The following is a 24,243-nucleotide window of genomic DNA, read 5'->3' on the forward strand; positions in this document are numbered from 1 at the left end:
GGTGATCCAGTGGACATTGTTTACTTGGCCTTCTAAAAGGCTTTTGACCAGTCCCTACCCAAAGACACCTGAGCAAACTTAGCAGTCATGGAATAAGAGGAGAGGCCCTCATTTATATCAGTAACTGGTTAAAGAACTGAAAGCAGAAAGTAGCAATAAACGGTGAATTCTTCCAATGGAGGGATGTAAACAACGAGGCACACAAGGATCTGTATTGGGAGAAACAGCCTTCCATCATGACCGTTGTCGCTCTTGTCCTGATTCTGCACTCCAGACACATGATCGAAACACGCATGCATTGGTTCTACTGTCAGGAAGAGCGGAGAATACAAGTGCCTCCTCTTCACGGTCTTCATTGCACCTGTCAAAACTGTTGCTCGCATTTAGCCCAGAGAGGTTGGGCCTGAGCAGCTCCAGAGGGCGTCCAAGCGACCTCGCAGGGCTCCTTTAATGGCTATCAGCTGAAACCTGCCAACTCATCTCTTCTTCTTTACACTGCTGGCCTCATCCTTACCAACCCTCCCCTCCCCTTCCCTCCCACCCCCACCCCTGAGCTCGGGGTGCAAGAGCAACACAACATCACTTGTTGCGCATTAAACACCCAGCTTGATATTCAGCAAGCATCCCTTTTGCGAGGCAAAAGCTGAACTCATCAGCTACAGCATTATCTTTTCCTCTTCTCCCCCCCACGCCCCAAAATGTCCTCTCTTCTGGTTCAATGCTTCAGTCAGTGGTCCAACTGCTCAGCTTTGATTTCTTGCTGAGAAGAGGAAAGGGACCTGACAGCTACAAGGGAACACTGGCTTGCATACCGAATGCGCCATGCCAAGCGCATGGCCTTCTGGCTACGACGCGGGGGTCGCTTCCCTGCAACTAGAGCACTGGGGCAAGCGGAAGATGCCTTCGGCTGAGCTGGTGACGTGGGGTGGGAAACATTCATCTACTCATTTCCCCACTTTTAGAAAAACACCGTTTCACAAAATGAATTAGTAACCCAATAAATGAACACATATTTGGACATCGAGGGTTTCAAAAGACATGGATTATTATTATTATTATTATTTAAGGATTTTTATGCCGCCCTTCAGCCAAAAAAGGCTCTCACGGCGGCTTACAAAAGTATTTCTTGACAGTCCCTGCCCACAGGCTTACAATCTAAAAGACACGACACAAAAGGAAAGGGGATTGGGAGGGAGGAGGAGGGGGGAAAGAGGAGGGACTCATGCACTCTTTCTTCCAGCGTGACTTGGAGAAGGAGTTTGGATGCTTCCTCTTCTACTTTTGGCACAATTTGTTGTGTTGCCACTTGCCAGTGAGTGATGGAGTTGTTGTTATATTTATTTGTATCCCACCTTTCGCCCAATACTGCAGTTGTCAGTGAGCACCTGAAGGAGCCTTCAACATGAAAAGGATACCTAGGGTGACCATACAGAAAGGAGGACCGGGCTCCTGTATCTTTAACAGTTGTAGAGAAAAGAGAATTTCAGTAGGTGTCATTTGTATGCATGCAGCACCTCTTTAGCACAACAGTGAAAGCTGAAGGAGTCCTGCCCTCTTTTGTATCTGGCCAGTGTAGTACAGCTAGAATAGTATGGGTGACCCTATGAAAAGGAGGACCGGGCTCCTGTATCTTAACAGTTGTATAGAAAAGGGAATTTCAGCAGGTGTCGTTTGTACGCATGCAGCATCTGGTGAAATTCCCTCTTCATCGCAGTAGTTAAGCTGCAGGTGCCCTGCCCTCTTTTGTATCTGGCCACTGTAGTATAGCTAGAATAGTATAGGGTGACCAGATGGAAAGGAGGACCGGGCTCCTGTATCTTAACAGTTGTATAGAAAAGGGAATTTCAGTAGGTGTCATTTGTATGCATGCAGCACTGGCGAAATAACTCTCTTCATCACGACAGTGAAAGCTGCAGGAGCCCTGCCCTCTTGACCAGATACAAGGCAAGAATTGGCAGCCATATCACTCCCCCTAATAGTGAACTCTAGTGGTGAGTGCCAACAGGATTACAGCCAAAATAGAGCCACAGAGAAATAAGAGGGAGGCATCAGTATACTTGAGGACACCCTGAAGTTTGGAGAAGTAAAAAAAAAACTCAATAATTTTCAAATATGGAGCAACTCATGACACAGACACAAACACGCAAAGAACGCTATGGGGGGAGGAGACAAAAACCTCAAAGAAACATGCTCATTAGCCATAGAGTGTTCTGTGTCAGTTGGAAAAGAAAAATGGAAACGGTGTGTGTTTGTGTGCATGTAATAGAGTATCCTAGAGAAGGGAGTGGCTGGCTGGCGCTGCTGAAGTAATGAAGATAGACAACAACGTTTTGTTGCAGTTCTCACGTGTGTGTGTGTGTGAGAGAGAGAGAGAGAGAGAGAGAAAGAGAGAGAGAAAGAGAGAGAGAAAGAGAGAGGCCTCCTTCCCCAGCAAAACGTTCCTAGATCTGCAAACTGGTTCCTAGCAAAGAACTACACACAGCCCCTGCCAATAGCACATAAGTCGACAAGCCCTTTTCTCTCCTTCAGACCTGGCAAATTAAGCAGATATTGGGCTAAAATGAATTCTCCAGGTGGGGACACTAAAGTAGGCCAAGAGAGATGGATGGGTTTTGCGAGAAGCTAAATTTGGAACCTATTGTTGCTGGATGTGAAATGGCGCCTGAGAAAGGAGACACAATTTTACTGCGCAAAGCAAGACGTCAAAGACCCAGCATCTTCTGATGGTGCTGAAAGAAGGCTGGCTGAGGGGGCAAAAAGGGGTTGAAATAAAGCAGGGGGTCTAGATGAAACTGCAAAAACTGCTTTGAGACACAGTTAGGGTTGTAGAGCCGGCTGTCTCAGTGGGGGTTGCAGCTGGAGAACCTGAGCTCTAAAGCAGAGCCTTGGAACTGAAAGGAAGTGAAGGAAGGAAAGGAACAGAAGGAAGTGAAATCCATTCTCACAATCCTAAGTAACAACCTTTCATGCAGTTTGGATTCCATTTTGGCACCGAAAGAAACCAATTTTACAGCAATCCCAGCTGCTGGTAGGAAAACATTGTTGTTATTTAGAAGTAGGGAATCTGGGGTGCCACTCTTTCACTTCTCCCTTCGCTCAGATTGAGAAGCTATGGCTAACAGCTTTGGAACAAGCCAGGATATTAAGCCAGCTTTGAACCATGGTTTAATATCCTGGCTTGTTCCAAAGCTGTTAATCATAGTTTTCCAATTCAAACAAAATGGAAAACTACAGTTAACAGAACACTTCCTGGTTGGTTGGTTTGCATTACAGGAATAGTGAAAGAACTGTATGCACAGGCAACTGTCTCCTTCATACAGGGGCTTATTACATAATGATCTGATCTTCCAATGTGGTCAAATAGTTCATCTTCATTTATAATATTTGCAGCACTAGCCTGCGAGACAAGTGTTGTTGCAATGTTTGGGCTTTTCCCATGGGAAAATTTATACCATCCCTTCTCATTCAGCAAATGGCGTGCAGGTGAGTGACTTGTTATCCGTTTCATGGCGGCAAATTTAGCGTCTTATAACACGCCTGCAAGTCATGGCTCCAAGTCTTGAAATGGGCAACAAATGCTGAATTAATGGGAAGGGTTGCCAACTGGTTAGGGCTGGATCTTTGGTCATATACCAGAATCTACAGCAACGTCGAGCAGTTCCATGGCGCACATGGAGGAATTTGCAAACCACCTAGTAAAAAAAAAGACTATATAACTCAAAGCAGGGCTACAGAACAGTGCTTGAGATGGGAGAGCACAGCCAACAATTTGAAATTCCCTGGCAGAGGGGAGACTATCCTGATGTAAGCAATCCCAGCCATTCATTGTGGGGCCTTGTGCCATGTCAGACTACTTGGCCGTCTGAGGCAGTAATGTCTGCTCTGGCAGGCAGCAGCTGTCCAGGATCTCAAGCAGAGGGCTTGCCCATCCCCTGCTACCTGATCTTTTTAATGGGAAAATACCTGGGACTGAACCCGAGATGCCTGGCGTGCAACCCAGGTGCTCTACTGCTTAGCTTCGGTTCTGGTTCCCCACGTCCTTCCCTGCATGTGGCACGTCCTGGCCTTTGCCGCAGGTGTCTGAAGATGAACTCGGCTTTCTGTGGCACAAGCTGGATTGCAAAGTCATTCTGGCACTAGGCTGGCACCCTCCCCGGGCAAATGCTGATCAGCGCACATATTTTCATAGCCCCTTGCGGCTCACCGTTCCCAGAGGAAATGGCCTGAGTTAACGTTCTCCGTGCTTCGCTTCAGCCTAAGAATTAACAACCTAGTGTTTGCGAAAAAAGCAGGTCCATGCTCAGGGGATGGGAGTATTTATTCTCAGGTTCCAGAGCTCTGTCTCTCGCCTTCCCTGAGCACGGTAAATCCTCCGTAAGATGCAGGCCCTCCTGGGGCTCCTGCAATGAGCAGCAGCTGCTCTGACATTTCCAGCTGTTTTGCTGAAACTAAAAGGTAATCTAAGAAACGGCTTTTACCGAATGCATCCCTGTTCTCTTTGCTAAGCAGATCGGCAAAAGACAGGGCAAGAAATAGGACAGGGAGCAGGGTGGGGGGCAAACCTGGCCTGCCATATGTTGATTGGACTGCAATTCCCATCAGCCGTACCAATGGGAGTTGCAGCCTAACAACGAGACCACATCATGCCTGTCCTTTTCCAACTTCTCTGGCTGCCAGTCCAGGTCTGAGCCCGATTCAAAGTGCTGGTATTAACATTTAAAGCCCTAAACGGCTTGGGCCAAGGCTATCTGAAGGAACGTCTCCTCCCATATGTACCTGCCCTGAACCTAAGGTCATCCTCAGGGGTCCTTCTCCGTGAGCCCCTGCCAAAGGAAGTGAGGCAGGTGGCTACCAGGAGCAGGGCCTTCTCTGCTATGGCACCCCGGCTGTGGAATGAGCTCCCTAAGGAGGTTCACCTGGCATCTACACTATATTCTTTCAGACACCTTTTTATTCTCTCAGCATTTTAACGGTTTATAAATTTAATTTTAACTTTGCTGTTTTAAATTTGTATTTATTATTTATTACATTTATATACCGCCCCATAGTCTAAGCTCCCTGGGCGGTTTACAGAAGTTAAAAACAGTGAACGTTAATATATATATATATATATATATATATATATATATATATAATTTAAAACCATAAAAAGCATAAAATACAAACAAAAACAGGCAATATCCATTTAAAAACAACTATTCTGGGGTCAGTCAAAAACTCGGCATATGCTGTTAAATGCCTGGGAGAAGAGGTAATTTGTATTTCTGCACTGCTGCTGATTTTATTTATATTGTATTTTATATACTGTTTGTTTTATACTTTGGATGGTTTTAATTTTTTGTGAACCACCCAGGGAGCTTCGGCTATTGGGCGGTATAAAAATGAAATGTATTTATTTATTTAAAACATTTATATCCCGCCCTATATCATTAAGATCTCAGAGTGGCGTACAGATAAAAACATACAGTATAAAACGATAAATATACACAGTTAAAAACAAAGTAAACTGTGATCGAAGTTAAAACAGTATATAATTTAAAAGCAATAAAAGCAGTTAAAACAGTTAAAACAATGTGCCAGTGAGTTTAACCATCAAAGGCTTTGTTAAAAAGCCATGTTTTTACTTGGCGTCGAAATAAAATCAGTGTTATTATTATTATTATTTATTTATATACCATCAATGTACATGGTGCTGTACAGAGTAAAACAGTAAATAGCAAGACCCTGCCGCATAGGCTTACATTCTAATAAAATCATAGTAAAACAATAAGGAGGGGAAGAGAATGCCAACAGGCACAGGGTAGGGTAAGCAGGCACAGGGTAGGGTAAAACTAACAGTATAAAGTCTGCACAACATCAAGTTTTAATTGTTGGCACCAATTGGGCCTCCAAGGGGAGGGCATTCCACAGTTGGGGGGCCACCACAGAGAAAGCCCTCTCCTTTGTCCCATCATAGCGTATATGTTGCATTGGTGGGATGCGGAGAAGGGCTCCTCCAACAGATCTCAAGTCTCGGGCAGGCATATATAAATAAATAATAAATAAATAAACAACACCTGTACTGCCCGCCCCCTGCCCGGGTGGATGGGAACCAATCAGGGGTCACCGCCTGCCTGGCCACGCCTCTCCCGCGACTCCAGAGCGAGGCAAATGGCGGATACGGCATTCTCGCTTCGCTCCGGAGAAAAAAGTTGGAACCTTTGATTTTAAGCTTGTTTCGCTTGCGGCGGGTTGCATGTTGTGTAAGGAGAGGAGCACTTTAAAAAAAAAATGAGGCCATGATCCTCTGAGTTCTCTCTGAGGCTGGAAGATTAAAGAGCCATGTATGTTCTTGACCCAGGGAAGGGAGGCTGACCCAGCAGGCCAGGGAGATTGCCATGAGGAAGCGGGGGGGGGGGGGGCCTCCAGTCTAGTCCTCATGGGGGATCAGTGGGCTTCTGTGGATCCTGCTGTCTTAAATAGCTTGACCCTGGCCGCTCGCACAAAAGTCCCTTCTCCCGCAAGAACAAAGGCACTCTGCAACAGTTACATTATTCATATCAGCCCAGGGGAGCCGGGGAATCAGGGAGGGATGTCTTTCTTCCCCGGCACAAAGGCAGCTGCCGAGAGACTGGATAAAGGAGGAGAAATTCGTCTGGCAAAAAGAGGACGGCGAAGAATTGTGCAGTTTGGAAGCCTAGAAAGAGCCAAAGGTGGCAGCGATGTTGAGCTTCATCCCACGTACCTGTTTCCCTCGATTTATTTATTTATTTATTTATTTATTTATTACATTTCTATACCGCCCAATAGCCAGAACTCTCTGGGCGGTTCACAAAAATTAAAAACATTCAAAGTATAAAAATTATCCCCTACGGGGTGGCAGCGCTCCTAAGATCTTTTGCATATCAGGAAATGGGTTTAAGGGGCGAAATGTTTTTTAAAAAAAAAAAAAAAATTTAAAAAATCAACGGATGACCCGATCCGATTCAAATTTGGTATGCTTAAAGCTCTCCTTAATATCTATTACTGTGCCAATTTTGATGTCTTTATCTTTAAAGCTTACGCAGATGTAAGCATTTGTTTAATTTTTCTTTAAACATATCAAATCCTGCTCCTGCACCCCCAGTGGCCGCTTGGAAAATAACAAATGCTTCGCTCCAAAACTAGTAGCAAAATAGGGCAGGCCTTTTGCCCTCGAAGCACGATTAAAGCAGGATGCATGGGAGTACTTCACAATAAAAGCAGATTATAAGCCGGAAAACTTCAGGGTACTTCACAATAAAAGCAGATTATAAACCGGAAAACTTCAGAGTCCTTTGCAAACAATTCGCAGTGATTGCACAGTATAATGCTGGTGTGATAAAGCGCATTGTGATGAGCTATTTACCAAGGAGGGTCCCTATTCTCTGGTGCTGGTCCCTAGTAAATCCCAGCTTTTGCCAGAAATAAACAAATAAAAACGTGAATAGGAGAGGTGCAATTCACCACTCTTCAATTTTCAGCACCGTACCCTTGGTTTCAAGTTATCATGTTAATTCTTGGTGGGGGAGATTGTCTGTTATCTCTAGAACACATGCATATCAGCACATACACGTGGACACTAAAAACACCCTATAGATCAGGGGCTGACAGAAGGCAGGTCTAGATCTGCTGGTAGATCTCTGGGTGATTTGCGGTAGATCAGCAAGGATTTTTGCCTCTTCTAATTGTTTAACAGCAGCAACAAAATAGCTTCCCTTCCCCACCTCAACTGTACATTTCCAACTTCATAAGTCTTCAATTCCACATCTTCTAGGCATTGTAGGACTTGGTGCAAGAGGCCCTTTCAGGCCCTGATGGGCACGGGGCCGAGGGTGGGGGGGAGATGAGAAGAAGGGCTTTTACCTTCTATTCTAATGGTGGCCACGTCTCCCTTCTCAGGTGCCGTTTCACATCCAGCAACAATAGGTTCCAAATTTAGCTTCTTGCAAAACCCACCCATCTCTCTTGGCCTACTTTAGTGTCCCCACCGGAGAATTCATTTCAGCCCAACATCTGCTTAATTCTCCTCCTTCTCCTCCTCCTCTCCCACACCACTTAACTGTACCTTTAAGACCCCCATCTACGGGTGCGGGAGGGCTAACGCAATTTCCCCAAGGCACAGGTCAAGGCGGAAGTAAGTTCCGCCCAGACCTCCACCCCATTTGTCATCAAAGCAGCCATGGGGCAAAAACATGGTGGGAATCTACACTTTTGTTATTATAACGTTTATGAATCAGCAATTGGGACGCAAAGCATCACATGACCCTCTGGATCTTCAGTTGAAAATGAGCTGTACTTACCTCCTTGATTTCGTTGTCCCAGTTCGTCGCTGCTGAGTACTAGCGCTTATTTATAAAACATGTGCCCTGTTCTAACGGACGTTAGCTCTTCTCCGAAAATGTTGAATTGAGTGATCAGCCAATTGCTACCCTGGTTTCCACATGTTGAAATTACGAGCATGAGCAGATGAGTTAGCAAAGGGGGGAGCAGGAAGGGAAGAAAAATGGAAGTGGGCAAAGCAAACTGAGAAGCTCGCCTAAACACAGAGGAGACAGAGAACAGCTACAACGGAAGAACAAACAGTGTGCCCTGGATTAATGGATTTATAACGTAAAGGGAAAACGTAAGTACCGCTACTTACGTGTGCCCCGTGATTATCAAAACCGACACGGACAGCAACGTTAGAAATGGACAATAACCACGTTATTAGACTAGTGTAGATCCGGCCATGGAGAGTGTAAATTTCAGAAGCCTCCTGGACCTGCTAGCCAGTTCCTCTGGAAAACCCTCCAGCAGAGACAGAGCAATACAGCTTGGCCTGACCTTCCGCAAACAGCTTGTCCAAGCAAACTGCTGGGCAGAGGAGCTCAGAAGAGGATGGAGCTGCCTCCTGTCAGCATGTGCAGAGGAGAAGGCCTGTAAGGCTGGAGAGGCCCAGCTGGCAGAGAGACGCCAGACCTTGCTAATAGCGAGCATTTATCCGAGGAAGGACCGGACTCTGTCTCAATCAATCACAGTCACAGACACTGCTTCTGCCCTGCAGCTGTTTCTGCTGCAACCACCTCGGTTCCTGCACTGGGAAACAGCTGCAACGCTGGCTTTATGCGGCTAAAAAAGAAAGCACGTTGTCACTACCAAAGTACTCTGGACTAGACAGGAGTACGGATTTCGTTCAGTTTAGTTTTCCATGAAAACCATACGGAAACTCACAAATATCTTCCTAAACAGGACGGAAAGCACTTGAAATGTTAAAATTTGGAACACAGGAGAAAGCAAAACTATCAGATTCATCCAGGCCGAGTGCTTGGAGGGCTAGCTTTGAATGCCTGTGTTTGTGGTGCTAAATTACGCTGCCCATTTTTTCAGAGAGGCTCCTCATCTTTAAATGCTAAAAGGCAGGTAGGTATGACAACATGGTCCTCTCCGTGCTGAGAATAGCTTTCTCTATTGAATTTGGCTGTTGCAGGTGGGTGAGAATTTCATTCAGTTCATTTCTTTCTTTTAAGAACGTACTGGCGCACACAGATTTCTTCAGAAATGGGTGAGAAAGAACTTCGGTTTAAAAAAACAACAGAAAACGTTGACTATGGGAGAAAGCCAAACTGACAGCTCCATCCATCCCTGACTCTGACCCTGATGGACCGGGCCATGCGATTTCTTCTCCCGCTTAAGCACAACGCAAAGAGGTTGGGGCTGACATTACACACTTCATCACCGAGGGAGCAAGCGATCCCCACCCACCCACTTGACATGCACGGCTTCTAAACCTTTGATGGATCATTTCTCTCAAGACCCCGGTGGAAAGCAAGAGGCCGGCTTTTGCTCCTACACCTTCGGCTTCTCAGGCCGTCAGGTGTTGGGAAGAAACATATTGAGAAAAGGCCCAGCATCCATAAACAGACTTCTTTCTATGATTTCTAAGCAGAATCAAAGGGATGAGAAAAAGGAACGGAAGGGCGCATCTCTGCCAATCGCCAGTCATCAACAGAAAAATCAGAGCTGCCATGTTTAGCCTGCTGTTGTTGATATTTGTTGTGTTGTTGCTACTGATGTTGTTAAGAACATAAAGAAAGCCATGCTGGATCAAACCAAAGGTTCACTTAGGCTTAGAGATGCCATATTCTGAATCCACAAAACCAGGACAATTTTTTGGGGGGGCTTTTCTATTATTTCTCCCTTTATTTATTTATTACATTTTTATACCGCCCAATAGCCAAAGCTCTCTGGGTGGTTCACAAAAATTAAAACCATAATAAAACAACCAACAGGTTAAAAGCAGAGTTACAAAATACAGTATAAAAAGCACAACCAGGATAAAACCACGCAGCAAAATTGATATAAAATTAAAATACAGAGTTAGAACAGTAAAATTTAAGTTAAAATGAAGTGTTAAAATACTGAGAGAATAAAAAGGTCTTCAGCTGGCGACGAAAGGAGTACAGTGTAGGCGCCAGGCGAACCTCTCTGGGGAGCTCATTCCACAACCGGGGTGCCACAGCGGAGAAGGCCCTCCTCCTAGTAGCCACCTGCCTCACAGAAAAGGGCCCCTATAGATGATCTTAAGGTCCGGGCAGGTACATATGGGAGGAGGTGTTCCTTCAAATAACCTCTCTCCCCTCTCTCCTTTCCTCTCCTTCACCCCCACAAAACTCTCTTTCTTCCCCCACAAATAAACCAGCAGCTCTGCCCGGCGCTTGCCCTAAAGGTCTGACCACAACCAGCCAAGCTCACCAAACTCTATTGCATTGCATGGGCCTCAGGCGGCCTGAGGAGAGCACGTGCTGTGCCTTTCCTTGCTGTTGTTCCTCTTCTACGCAGCTGCAGGTGCAGTAAGGTGAGCCGCGGCGAGTGACATCTCAGATCCTATCAGCGTATACGTGAAGTTGGGTTAACCACCCCCACCCCCATGCATCGCTTTACACCCGCTTACATTGAACCGCATTTGCGATTCTGAAGTCCATTCATTCAGTTCGGAGAGATCGCTTTTTGTTTTAACCTGCTAAATAATTTGGTGTCATTGGCAAACCTGGCCACCTCATTGCTCACTCCTAATTCCAGATCATGTATGAACAAGTTGGAAAGCATTGGTCCCAATACAGATCCCTGTGGGACCCCACTGTTTACACCCCTACATTGAGAGAATTCACCATTGATTCCTACTCTCTGCTTTCAGTTCTTTAACCAGTTACGAATCCAAAAGAGGGCCTCTCATCTTATTCATGTCTGCTATGTTTACTCAGGAGACTTTAGTGGGGTCTTTTCAGAAGTCCAAGTAAACAATGACTTCTATCATTAGCCTATATAAGGTGTCAGTCCCCAGAAGACTCCGGCATATACTTGTTCTGCTATGAACCTTAGGCCTCTTTGACTGGATATCATGTTTCACCAAATGTTCATGGTCTATTCTCTCCCTGTCTCCATTTAGGCAACTGGAAACATTTTCATCTTCATCCCACAGTTTGGATTCAGCCCAAACTCAATGCTTCCCAGCTCCTATTAGCTTTCCTCGGGGTTCAGTTTAAAAGCATCTCTGCCAGCTTTTTATGTTAAGTGCCAGTTGTCTGGTTCAAGTGGAACCCATCACTCTTGTACAGGCCTGGCTTGTCCTAAAACATTCCCCAGCGCCTAACAAATCTGAACTCCTCCTTCCTACACTGCCATCTCATCCATACATTGAGACTCCTCAGCTTCACCTGTCTAGCTGGCCCCTCTGCATTGAACACCTTGGGGATCCTGAATTTCATCCTCCTACCTAGTAGGCCCCTTCCAACTCTACGATTCTACGATTCTATGAATGTAAATGTGGCTTCCAAGACTTCACAATTAGATTTCCCCCACATTATTGGTATCAGCATGGGCCATGACCATTGACTCTGACCCAGCACTATCTACAGGCTATCTAGACGGCATGTGATATCTGCAATCTTCACACCAGGTTGGCAATTTACCATGCCATTCTATTCTTTGGAGATTTCTGCTCATGAAAAGATGGGGGGAAAGGGGGATATTTTACATCTTGCGCTAGAGCAACCTCCCCTAACATTGGATCCTCCTGGTGTGTTGGACTACAACTCCCATAAACCCCAGGCAGCACAACCAATGGCCATGCTGGCTTGGGAGTCCAACATATCTGTACAGAAGCTGTTTGGCGTAGACTGTACTAGAATGTTGCATGAGAGCAATTAGAATCATAGAATCATAGAATAGCAGAGTTGGAAGGGGCCTACAAGGCCATCGAGTCCAACCCCCTGCTCAAGGCAGGAATCCACCCTAAAGCATCCCTGACAGATGGTTGTCCGGGTGCCTCTTGAAGGCCTCTAGTGTGGGAGAGCCCACAACCTCCCTAGGTAACTGATTCCATTGTCGTACTGCTCTAACAGTCAGGAAGTTTTTCTTGACGTCCAGCTGGAATCTGGCTTCCTTTACCTTGAGCCTGTTATTTCATGTCCTGCACTCTGGGAGAATCGAGAAGTGATCCTGGCCCTCCTCTGTGTGACAACCTTTTAAGTATTTGAAGAGTGCTATCATGTCTCCCCTCAATCTTCTCTTCTCCAGGCTAAACACGCCCAGTTCTTTCAGTCTCTCTCCATAGGGCTTTGTTTCCAGACCCCTGATCATCCTGGTTGCCCTCCTCTGAACACGCTCCAGCTTGTCTGCATCCTTCTTGAATTGTCGAGCCCAGAACTGGACGCAATACTCTAGATGAGGCCTAACCAGGGCCGAATAGAGAGGAACCAGTACCTCACGTGATTTGGAATTAAACTAAGTTGAACATGCATCCTCCAGTAGCATGGGGAGCAGTAGAGAATTTACTTACTGGAGCACTGGGTGAAACTCCAAATTGCCCAGACATTAATCTTATAACAAATAAAGCAATAATAGTGGAATCTTACAGACATTCTCCTCCAGCTTATTCATAACAGAAAAGAAATAGGGTCCTTACCCTGACAAGACACCAAGTACCAGGTTGAGCATGAAGAACGAACCTATGATGATGAGTGGAATGAAGTAAAGCCAGTTCCACATATTCCCCGCAGCGTCATTTGTCTGGAAATACAGAGAAAGAAGGAGAAAAGAGAGATAGAAACTGATCAGACTCCAAACTTGCATGTTTGCCACACAAGAAACTATTCATCATTCCTGGGTGAGGTGGGAGGTTGTTATTACACTTTAGGACACTTCATTTTAAGATGTGTTGATTCCTGTTCTAATGTTGTTCCCCACCTCGATCCAAAGGGAGAGGCGGGTAAGAAAATTATTATTATTATTATTATTATTATTATTATTATTATTATTATTATTTGTTACACAAATGTGCACTAATACAAATGGGACCTGCAACAAGATATTGCAGTGTATGGGGTGTTCCTGTTCAGCATTTCAGCCAGCCATACCTTTTGCCAGGAAACTCCATTCCATCCCTCCACTCTGCCCAACTCCCAGTTTTCCATTTTCCTATAAATGTTTGGGAAATGTCCACCTTCCATGGCCATTGAGGCCCCCACCCGACTTCTGTAAACCTTGGAGTTCTCCCAAGCCCGCTGATATCTCCTTCTTGTAGACGAATAGCTATTCTCATGCAGAGAATCAGTTCACTATTAATATGTATGGATATCAAGAACGGCCGTCTGGAGACAATCGGATTTGACCGGGCAGTTTTCAAACCAGGAACGAATCAGGCAGGACCACTTGAGAGCAAACACACCCAAGTAACTCAGTATTCAAACTGAGCAGTCCAGTCAGTCAATGGTCATTCAGACCAGGTGGGTGCCTAGTGGTCCTTTATTCACCTGTCCCTGCTGAAGTAACGGTAGCTGCAATACCTTTTCTGGCCACTTGGAGTGGTGGCACTACAGCGCTTTACAGAACAGGCCAGCTCCCTGGGATAGAGAATAGAGCAGCTGAGGCCCACTACCATGTTTATGATTCAGATGCCCTGGCACCTTACATTTTGCGGCCTGTAATCCACACAGCTGTGCAGCACATCTGTATGGCAAGCAGACAGCCTTTGCTGGAGCACACAGGCAACGAAACAATGAGATTTGTCAAGTACAAAAAGGGGAAAGCCAGAACACAGAAAAGTGCAGAAATCAACCAGCTATTCTTGAAGAAACATGCAGGTGTGAACTCTCTTTCCATCTCACCCCACTTGAAATGATTGTTGAAGGGTGATGGACAGGACATCTCACACCGATTCTTGCCTCGCTCATTAAAGGCTCAAAGCCAAGAAGTGAAATGAATTTTTACAGCTTCAGTTAATATACTTTAATGGTTTACTGCTTGGATGAGTCTTTATGCTATTTATTACCAGCCCATCAAAACACAGAACTAATCTGATACGATAAAAATAGAAAATGGAAATACTTCTAATGCTTTGATAGCATTACATATCATGCAGGGATCAAGAAGCAAAGGCAACCGTAAGCTGGCAAAAGAAAAGAAAAAAGGAGGCAAAACCTCGGTGCTCAAAACAGAAAAGAAAAATGTACTGTGCTCAACGCGTTTCAGAGCTGTCTCCTTCTTCAGGAGCTATAAATCAAACAAATAAAATGAAAGTAAGAATAATATCTTATAGACTAATATCTTATAGACTAATATCTTATAATATCTTTGTTCCCTAAATACTGTTTTTTTTAATATTTATTTATTAAACTCTATTTAACGAAGCAGTTTTTAAAAAGTTAAAATATATATATAAAAACATACAAGTCAGACAGCGTTTCTAATAAATACACAAACACGATTTCTGTAGATGCCGAACCGAGCTTGTTTCCTTCAATTTACTGTGGTCAGAGGAAGATTTGTTAAACCAGAGTTGGATACTGTTGTTTTTATACTGTTTTTATGTTTTTTAAATTTTTGTATACTTTTAATGTTTACTATTTGTAATTGTTGTAAACCGCCCAGAGAGCTTCGGATGTGGGGCGGTATATAAATGTAATTAAATAAATAAATGCCCTCATCCTATTTAAAAAGTTCCAGGGGCTTTTTTCTAGATTAGAATTCCATAGTGCTTTTAAAAACTTTAAAAGCAAATTCCCACTTTTCCATAACATACAATATTCCCTTTTTTCCCTTTTTAACTGGTTAAGACAGTAATGGGGAAAAATGTCATTTTTCATTTGCATAACCTTTACTTCTTATACAAATCATTGTTCTCCCAGTGCACACAAACATGAACCAACCTATATGTAGCTATTCAATTTCTTAATTCCAAAACCAGCAAAAATCCTTCTTTTAGGTGTTTGTACAAGCTGGGGTTTTTTTAGAGTATTTCACTCTCACACTGGATGCAAACCTGAAATGTGTCTTATATATCCCAGGTGGTTCTTAACTAGAGTGACCCTATGAAAAGGAGGACAGGGCTCCTGTATCTTTAACAGTTGTATTGAAAAGGGAATTTCAGCGGGTGTCATTTGTATATATGGAGAACAAGGTGAAATTCCCTCTTTATCACCACAGTTAAAGCTGCAGGAGCTATACTAGAGTGACCAGATTTAAAAGAGGGCAGCTTTAACTGGTGTGATGAAGAGGGAATTTCACCAGGTTCCCCATATATACAGAGTCTTGCTATTTACTGTTTTATTCTGTACAGCACCATGTACATTGATGGTGCTATATAAATAAATAAATAATAATAATAATAATAATAATAATAATAATAATAATAATAAATGCCACCTGCTGAAATTTCCTTTTCAATAAAACTGTTAAAGATATAGGAGCCCTGTCCTCCTTTTCATATGGTCACCCTACCCTATCCTTTAATTCACTCCCAAGACAGCTATGCAGGGTGACCATATGAAAAGGAGGACAGGGCTCCTGTATATTTAACAGTTGCATAGAAAAGGGAATTTCAGCAGGTGTCCTTTGTAAATATGGAGAACCTGGCGAAATTCCCTCTTCATCACAACAGTTAAAGCTGCAGGAGCTATACCAGAGTGACCAGATTTAAAAGAGGGCAGCTTTAACTGGTGTGATGAAGAGGAAATTTCACCAGGTTCCCCATATATACAAATGGCACCTGCTGAAATTTCCTTTTCAATAAAACTGTTAAAGATATAGGAGCCCTGTCCTCCTTTCCATATGGTCACCCTAGACCACTTCCCAATACGGCTCAGGCGCTGGTCCTGCTATTACTTTTGGTCAGCATTTGCGATATGTATTACCAATTGCTGTTGAATACACATTACATTCTCTATATTAGCCCAGAGATAAGTCCTCATTAAACCCATTTGACCACATGTGTTTTAAAAATATATAATCCAAAACAATTCTCTTTTGCTTCTAGGGTGCATTCATTTCAAAAAAAGATCACATGAAAAGTGCTTTATTCAATGGGGGAAATGCATGCGCAAAACGTGTGCACACTGGGAATAATGTAAAAATGCATATTTCTTTAAAACATGCTCATAAATAGTTTACAAATTTCCATGCATACTAAAACAAAATTTGCAATCCGATGTGGAATTGGGATAGAACAAATTTAGCATTGAAAAAATGAGAACCAGAAGACAATTGAGCTTAAGAGATTTGAATATCCCTATTTGAAATTATACTGCAGAATTCCAGCGGACCAAATGCCACAGTGTAACCATGACTGTTAAGCCAAATAATCAATTTGCCCCCAACAGTAATTTCAGTGTTTTCAGACTTGCATCTCAGGAGAGAGAATATATCAAGCTAGAGATGGCTTACCTGTGGCTGGAATAAATATAGGCTATTTGGCTTCCCAACAGATAGGTAATTGATTTAACTGCTGGTCACATTGAGCTGATTGGGGGTAATTAGAAGTGCAATTTTACCCAAAAGGGGCACTTTCCCACCCGGGAAAACTCTCCCCCTCCCCATTTCCCCACCTTAAAACTCAGCTTGGTTTATCTCCTTTGGAGCGTCACGGGTTTGCTTCCCACATCTGCTAATTAGCCAAACTTTTTACACTTTATTTATTTCAGTTTATCCCCGCACATAACATTGGGTGCACAAACAAACCTGACATAAGCAAAGGGCCATGAGTTGAAACAAATCCCAAAATCCCAGGTGCGGAACAACATCGGATGTGCTCCCTGCAGTACCGTTACCAACCCTGGGGGCCTTACAAGGTGTGCGGGTTTTAGTGTAAACGGATGAGCAGCCATTACTCAGCTGTTGCGAGAGATTCAGTAGCCGTCCTTCCTCCAAGTAGTTAATAAGAGAGAAGCAGAAGACAAGCCCTGCTGGATTGGACCAAACCCAACTGTATCGCCCAGCTGGGGCAAATCTACACAGAGTCTTCGGGGCGCCTGGAGTGCGCCTGCAGTGCGCCCCGAAATCGATGATGTAGACAGTACCTTAAGCGTTCCAAGAAGATGAGGAGGAGGAGGCTTCTTCCGCCGAGCTCTCCAACCCGGGTGGGCCCGGGTGGCTCTTTCGCTGGCAACAGGAGGCCGGCGGGCAGGTGGGCGGCACCAAGGACACAGCCGATTCCCCGGCGAAACCGCCGGGCCCGGCAACTCTTCACCCCGTCCCCTTGAGGGGCAATGCGGGGCCTCCTCCTCCTCCTCCTCCTCCTCCTCCTCCTTTTACCGACCTAGGGAGGATGGAAAGCTGAGTCGACCCGAGCCGGCTGCCTGAAACCAGTTTCCGCCGGGATCGAACTCAGGCCGTGGGGGGAGTTTCAGCTGCAGAAACGGCACTCTCAAATTACGTGCAGAAACAGGCAGGTAGCCAGGGAAGCTGTTGTAACAAGGGAAGCGGGCACTCCCTGTAACCAGCGCTTGTCAATGGTCTGGCCGCAGCATTCTGGGCCAGCTGAAGTTTCCAAACAGTTTTCAAAGGTAACCCCATATAGAGCGCTTTAGAGTACTCCAAATGGGATGTAATGAAGGCATGCATGACCATGGGCAGATCAGAGATCTCTAGGAATAGGTGCAGTTGCTTCAGCTGGGTAAATGCATTCTTGGCTACCGCCGAAACCTGGGCATCCCGGTTCAGGGCTGAATCCAAGAGTACACCCAAACTGTGAGCCTGAGTCTTCAGGGGAAGTGTAACACCAACCAGAACAGGTTGAACCAGAACCACTATTCTCTGATCTGTCTTTCGACTCCCCCAAAACACCTCTGTCTTGTCTGAATTAAGGTTCGATTCATTCCCCCTCGTCCAGTCCATTATGGACATTAGACACTGATTTAGAACCAGAGCAGCTACCTTGGATTTAGATGGAAAGGAGAAAGGGAGATTGACGTCATCAGCATAGTGCTGGCATCAAACCCCCAAACCTGGACAATCTCTCCCGGAGATTTCTTGTATATGTAAAATAACATGAGTGAATAACATAGAACCCTGAGAGAGACCACAGGCCAACAGCCGTAGTGTTGGACAGGATTTCCCCAGCAATGCATGGCTTCCCACAAGAGCTCCAGAGACACCATCCAAGACTGAACCCAAATGAGCTAACCTTCTGCTAGGTAGGCCCTCTGAGGCTATCATAGGTTCACCTATCTTAGGAACATCAGTAGAATCATATAATCATAGAATAGTAGAGTTGGAAGGGGCCTCTAAGGCCATCGAGTCCAACCCCCTGTTCAATGCAAGAATCCACCTTAAAGCATCCCTGACAGATGACTGTCTAGCTGCCTCTTGAAGGGCTCTAGTCTGGGAGAGCCCACCACCTCCCTAGGTCATTGGTTCCATTGTCATACTGCTCTAACAGTTAGGACGTTTTTCCTGATGTCCAGCCAGAATCTGGCTTCCTGTCACTTGAGCCCATTATTCCGTGTCCTGCCCTCTGGGATGTTGCTTGTGCCTTCAGACACTTGGTCCTCCTAGCTCAGTATTGTCCATATTGAACCGGCAGCAGGACACTTTCCCAGTCCAGTCTGTAGATGCCAGAGTTAGAACCTGCGACCTTCTGCACACAACCCGTGGGCTCCATCCTTGTGCTACATTTAAACACTCTTCGTACTGGCGATTCACCCCTGACCAGATTAAGCGTGCTACACTTCCGCATGCAACAGGAACAGTTTCAGCGCTACCTGCCCCAAAGTCTGATGGCCAGGACACTCATTCAAAGATCATTCTACAACTCCCAGCCCAACTCCAAAGAATGAAGCCCTGGCAAGGAAACGTGGTATCTGGCACAGGATGTTTGCAGATGCTTGGTCAGTGCATGTAGTTCCTGGCCCAAGGGCTATTCTAGGCTTATGGGTCATTCCTTTTGTAAGTGTTCTTCTTGAGAATCGCTTCCCATTTGACTGAAAGGCAAGCTTGTGTCCAAAGCGTTTCATTACAGCATTCACTCATTATCTTTGTTCCCTAAATTGGCCTGAGCAATCATCTGTTTTTCTTGTTTTTAATAGGCCCTTCGGCTAGCTAAGTCCAATGCGACAGTTTTATTAGAGAATAATTTCTGGCATTTACTATTAATACTTTGGCAACTTCACTACTGAAGGAAGGAGCCAAATCTCTTCTATGCCATACACTCCGCTGTGCTTCCTCTGCTTTGGTTTCCAATGCAGCTGTATCTGAAGTCAACTCATTTGAAGTCAAGGGAGAAGGCGTTCTTGGGTGCGTGACCTTCTCAACAAGAACGCTGCGCAAGGGCTCCACAGTGGTTTCTGCGTCGTATAAACAACACAGCACCACTGCAGAGACAGCCTGGGGCTTTCCCCACATAAAAACACCCCCTAGGATCTCTGCACCAAAGCCAGCTCCTTTAGAGAGAGAAAATAAGCAATGGAAATAACTTCAGATATCATAGAATCATAGAATAGCAGAGTTGGAAGGGGCCTACAAGGACATCGAGTCCAACTCCCTGCTCAATGCATCCCTGACAGATGGTTGACCAGCTGCCTCTTGAAGGCCTCTAGTGTGGGAGAGCCCACCACCTCCCTAGGTAACTGATTCCATTGTCGTACTGCTCTAACAGTCAGGAAGTTTTTCCTGATGTCCAGCTGGAATCTGGCTTCCTTTAACTTGAGCCCGTTATTCCGTGTCCTGCACTCTGGGAGGATATGTCTGATTTCCCTTGATTTTCCTGGGATCAGCTGTGCGTCATTTGGCAGGTCTAGTTAAAAAAAAAGGGGGGGGGGGTTTAAGCACTATGAAAACCTAGGCCGTAGCTAGACCTAAGGTTTATCCCAGGATTGTCCTGGTTAGGCCTCATCTAGAGTATGGTGCCCAGTTCTGGGCTCGACAATTCAAGAAGGACGCAGACAAGCTGGAGTGTGTTCAGAGGAGGGCAACCAGGATGATCAGGGGTCTTGAAACAAAGCCCTATGAAGAGAGACTGAAAGAACTGGGCATGTTGAGCCTGGAGAAGAGAGGATTGAGGGGAGACATGAGAGCACTCTTCAAATACTTGAAAGGTTGTCACACAGAGGAGGGCCAGGATCTCTTCTCGATCCTCCCAGAGTGCAGGACACGGAATAACGGGCTCAAGTTAAAGGAAGCCAGATTCTAGCTGGACATCAGGAAAAACTTCCTGACTGTTAGAGCAGTACGACAATGGAATCAGTCGCCTGGTGAGGTTGTGGGCTCTCCCACACTAGAGGCATCCAAGAGGCAGCTGGACAACCATCTGTCAGGGATGCTTTAGGGTGGATTCCTGCATTGAGCAGGGGGGGTTGGACTCTATGGCCTTATAGGCCCCTTCCAACTCTGCTTTTCTATGATTCTATGGTTCTATGATCTAAGCGCCACACAGGGCATCCAGTACTCAGGCAGGGACGAACCAAGGATGATCCTGGGATAAACCTTAGGTCTAGCTATGGCCCTATAAAGAGATAAAACCAGAGAGCGAGCCCCCACCCCACCCCAGCTAAGTGTCCTGTGATAGCCACACACCCCGGCATGAATGCTTAGCTTCACAAGGATAAAGCGCTCCGGGCTGGAGGAACGCTGAAGTTGGCTCAGTGTAAGCAATAATGGTGCTTACGGTAGCAACTCCTTTCTCTTCAATGCCGTGCGGTAAAAGCCAGAGCACCAGGTGGCGGACACAAGATAATGGCACACAGGTGCAGCGGGCTTTAGCCAAAGAACGCCATGACTGCTTGCATTCAGGATGGATGCTGGAGTCGAACCAGTCCCCAGCGCACCCAAGCAATTGCAACTTGGCTTCGAAGTGCCTGAACTAATTATATGTCCCCTCCGTGTTTTTATTTATTTAAACCAAATGAAAATTTGAACTGCCAAACTATGAAGGCTGTGCTACACTCTGTTTGGGGGGGGGGAGTGGCAGTCCTAAAACTACAGGTGACAGCCCCTGGACCACTTTCTTGCTGGAGGGAGCTCACAGTCAGGGCAGATTTGGCCCTGGTTAGGCCTCATCTAGAGTATTGCGTCCAGTTTTGGGCTCCACAGTTCAAGAAAGACGCAGACAAGCTGGAGGGGGTTCAGAGGAGGGCAACCAGGATGATCAGGGGGCTGGAAACAAAGCCCTATGAAGAGAGACTGAAAGAACTGGGCATGTTTAGCCTGGAGAAGAGAAGATTGAGGGGAGGCATGATAGCACTCTTCAAATACTTGAAAGGTTGTCACACAGAGGAGGGCCAGGATCTCTTCTCGGTCATCCCAGAGTGCAGGACATGGAATAACAGGCTCAAGTGACAGGAAGCCAGATTCCCAATGGACATCAGGAAAAAACTTCCTGACTGTTAGAGCAGTACGACAATGGAACCAATGACCTAGGGAGATCATGGGCTCTCCCACACTAGAGGCATTCAAGAGGCAGCTGGGCAACCATCTGTCAGGGATGCTTTAGGGTGGATTCCTGCATTTAGCAGGGGGTTAGATTCGATGGCCTTATAGGCCCCTTCCAACTCTACTTTCTAGGATTCTTCAGAGGTCCTGCCAGAGGAAATGAGTTGAATAAGCACTAGAGAGTCTGCATTCCAGAGGCAGCTTGACAGCCATCAGTCATGGATGCTTTAGGGTGGATTCCTGCATTGAGCAGGGGGTTGGACTTGATGGCCTTATAAGCCCCTTCCAACTCTACTTTTCTAGGATTCTAGGATTCTAACGGTGGAACCACAATTCTGCTCACAGTGTTTCTAAGTGCTAGAACGGCTCTGCCTTCTAAGGCAGGCCATTGGTTCTCTTCAACAGGAAAGGCTAATCATGGCTTCCTGTTTTGAATGAAGCTTTGCTGGTGGCTCTCCAGATGTTTTGCGCTACGATGCTCACTGTACCTCATGGCTGCCTATGCTGGGTGGGTGATGTTTTGGCCTACAGGCTGCCCATTGCTGGCTTAGGCAATGCTAATCTTTCCTAACCCTACACAGTTCTTGCTTCTCCCATCCTGGTGGTTACTCAATAGCTGCCGCTGCCTCAATTCGAAGATGGTACATCACAGGGCTAATAATGACATGAGGAGCATCACGGTTCCTGGAGAAAATCTCAGCTAGAATGGGATCCCTTAGAGCCAGTGGTGCGGTTAGGTAATTTTAGACTCTGGAATTAATGGTCTTATGAATGGGATCTTTAGATGGCACTTACATCAAAATGTTGCTCACCATCCCTGCTACGTTTGAGGGCTCTCCTGTCCATTTTGATGAGTAACGCTGGCCCTACCATTAGGCATAGTGAGGCGACTGCTTCAGGTGACAGGTGCTGTGGAGGGAGAGAACAATGGCAGCCTCCCGGCTGGTCTTTGTGAACTTCCTGGCTGTTCCTTCTGTTGGAGGACAAAGCTGTGTATGCCATACCACCTGTCCTGACGCCCCTGAACTAGCTTGCTGCCTCAGGTGTAATGACGGATACTATCCCATAGCCATGATTGGAGGAAAATTCAACTGCCAGACCAGGAATGGGAAATGGAATGGGAAAGAGGTGCCATGTTGTCCTTTGCCTCAGGCGGCAAAATCTCTTGGGCTGGCCCAGAAAGTCTGTCCTAAAGTCCTAACTGTATCGATGCCCACGTTTTGACCTATCAGGAATGTAGGAAAATAAGTGATGAGAAGGGAAAATACGGCCCTCATTCACAGCGTAAAGGCTCCAGGACTAAGGCAATGGAAAACCCAGCTGCTAACCATGCATGCAGCAGAAGACAAATTTGCTAATAGTGCTGTCAGAATCGATCATCTCATAAACACAGCTAATAGGCAAAGACAAGCTCTATAAATTTCTAGACAAAAATTAGTATTAAACCAGGAATGAACACCACCACTACCACCACCCCCGCTAAACACTATATATACCAAACTGGGGCATGAGGTTGGCACTCTCTGTCCTGAATCCACCCCGTTAATGTGAGTTTTGCTAACCTGCCAGCTGGAAAAAAGATGGAGAAGAGAGAGGAAGGAGATGGAAAAGCCAAAGGCTGCCTGACGAAAATGCCCCCGTTTTAAGGAATGCCTCTTCACACCACCCTCGGCTGGCGTGGGTTCCTCCCTCCTCCCATTTTATAAAAGAAAATGCTAGGAAGGAAATGCTTCCATCTGATGTCCTTTCACCCGGGTGTCTTCCCATGAGTTCAAGCCACTTTTCATCTCCTCTAAAACTCCAATGTTGTCAAAGCCAGGCTGGATAGACTTCACACACACACACACGCTTTTGCAGGACCATTTGTCCCCCATGAAAGTGGGCAAGTGAAGAGGGCTGAGGGTTTTTCTTTCCCCCCCCCCAAAAAAAGAAGAGAACCATCCATTCTTTTTTCCCTACAAGAATGCCCCTGGGAACCACGCTATGTTATGATATAGCGTCGTTCTCATGAACTGTTCTGTCCCAGGAATGCAGCCAGGCTGTTGAAGGCAACCAAGTAGTAACCACTTGAAGTGGCAGAGAAAGATAGAGAGAGAAAATTACTCTCAGCTGCCTTTTCTTTAAAGCGGTGTCGTTAAAACTGAAGATTGGAACAAAACATTACACAGGATTCAAAGCCAGGTCTAAAGCAAGACAAAGGAGGAGACAAACTCACGTCCCTCAAGAATGGAGTTCCACGCTAAGGGGGCTACTACCAAAAAGGCCCCGTCTCAAATACCCACCAACCTAGCCTGATGGGACACACAACAGGGCCTCTGGAGATGACAGGAAATTACAGGCAGCCTATATGGTCCAAAGCTGAGAGGCCTCCCTTCTCTGAGCACACACACCCAGCAACCGGCATTCCATGTTGCGTGGCTAGTGATATAAAATATCTGGAGATTTGGAAGCCAAGGAGCGAAACATGGGTGGAGTGGGGGTAGGTTTGATGATTTTTTTCACTTCCTTGTGCCAAGTTGCCCTAGAATCATAGAGTAGGATAGGGCCCATAAGGCCATTGAGTCC

The 24,243-nt window shown here is 45.7% G+C and overlaps 1 protein-coding gene across 1 annotated transcript in view; it reads right to left on the minus strand.

The window, feature by feature from the left end:
• CACNA1B (calcium voltage-gated channel subunit alpha1 B) overlaps nt 1–24,243 on the minus strand; it is a 292,665-nt gene that overhangs the window by 169,278 nt on the left and 99,144 nt on the right. The window contains exon 7 of the mRNA XM_063144790.1: nt 12,944–13,047. Coding sequence (XP_063000860.1) covers nt 12,944–13,047 — 104 coding nt within the window. The remainder of the gene's footprint in view (nt 1–12,943; nt 13,048–24,243) is intronic.

The sequence above is a fragment of the Elgaria multicarinata genome, chromosome 19 (genome assembly GCF_023053635.1).
Source record: "Elgaria multicarinata webbii isolate HBS135686 ecotype San Diego chromosome 19, rElgMul1.1.pri, whole genome shotgun sequence".
In the NCBI taxonomy this organism is placed as follows: Eukaryota; Metazoa; Chordata; class Lepidosauria; order Squamata; family Anguidae; genus Elgaria; species Elgaria multicarinata.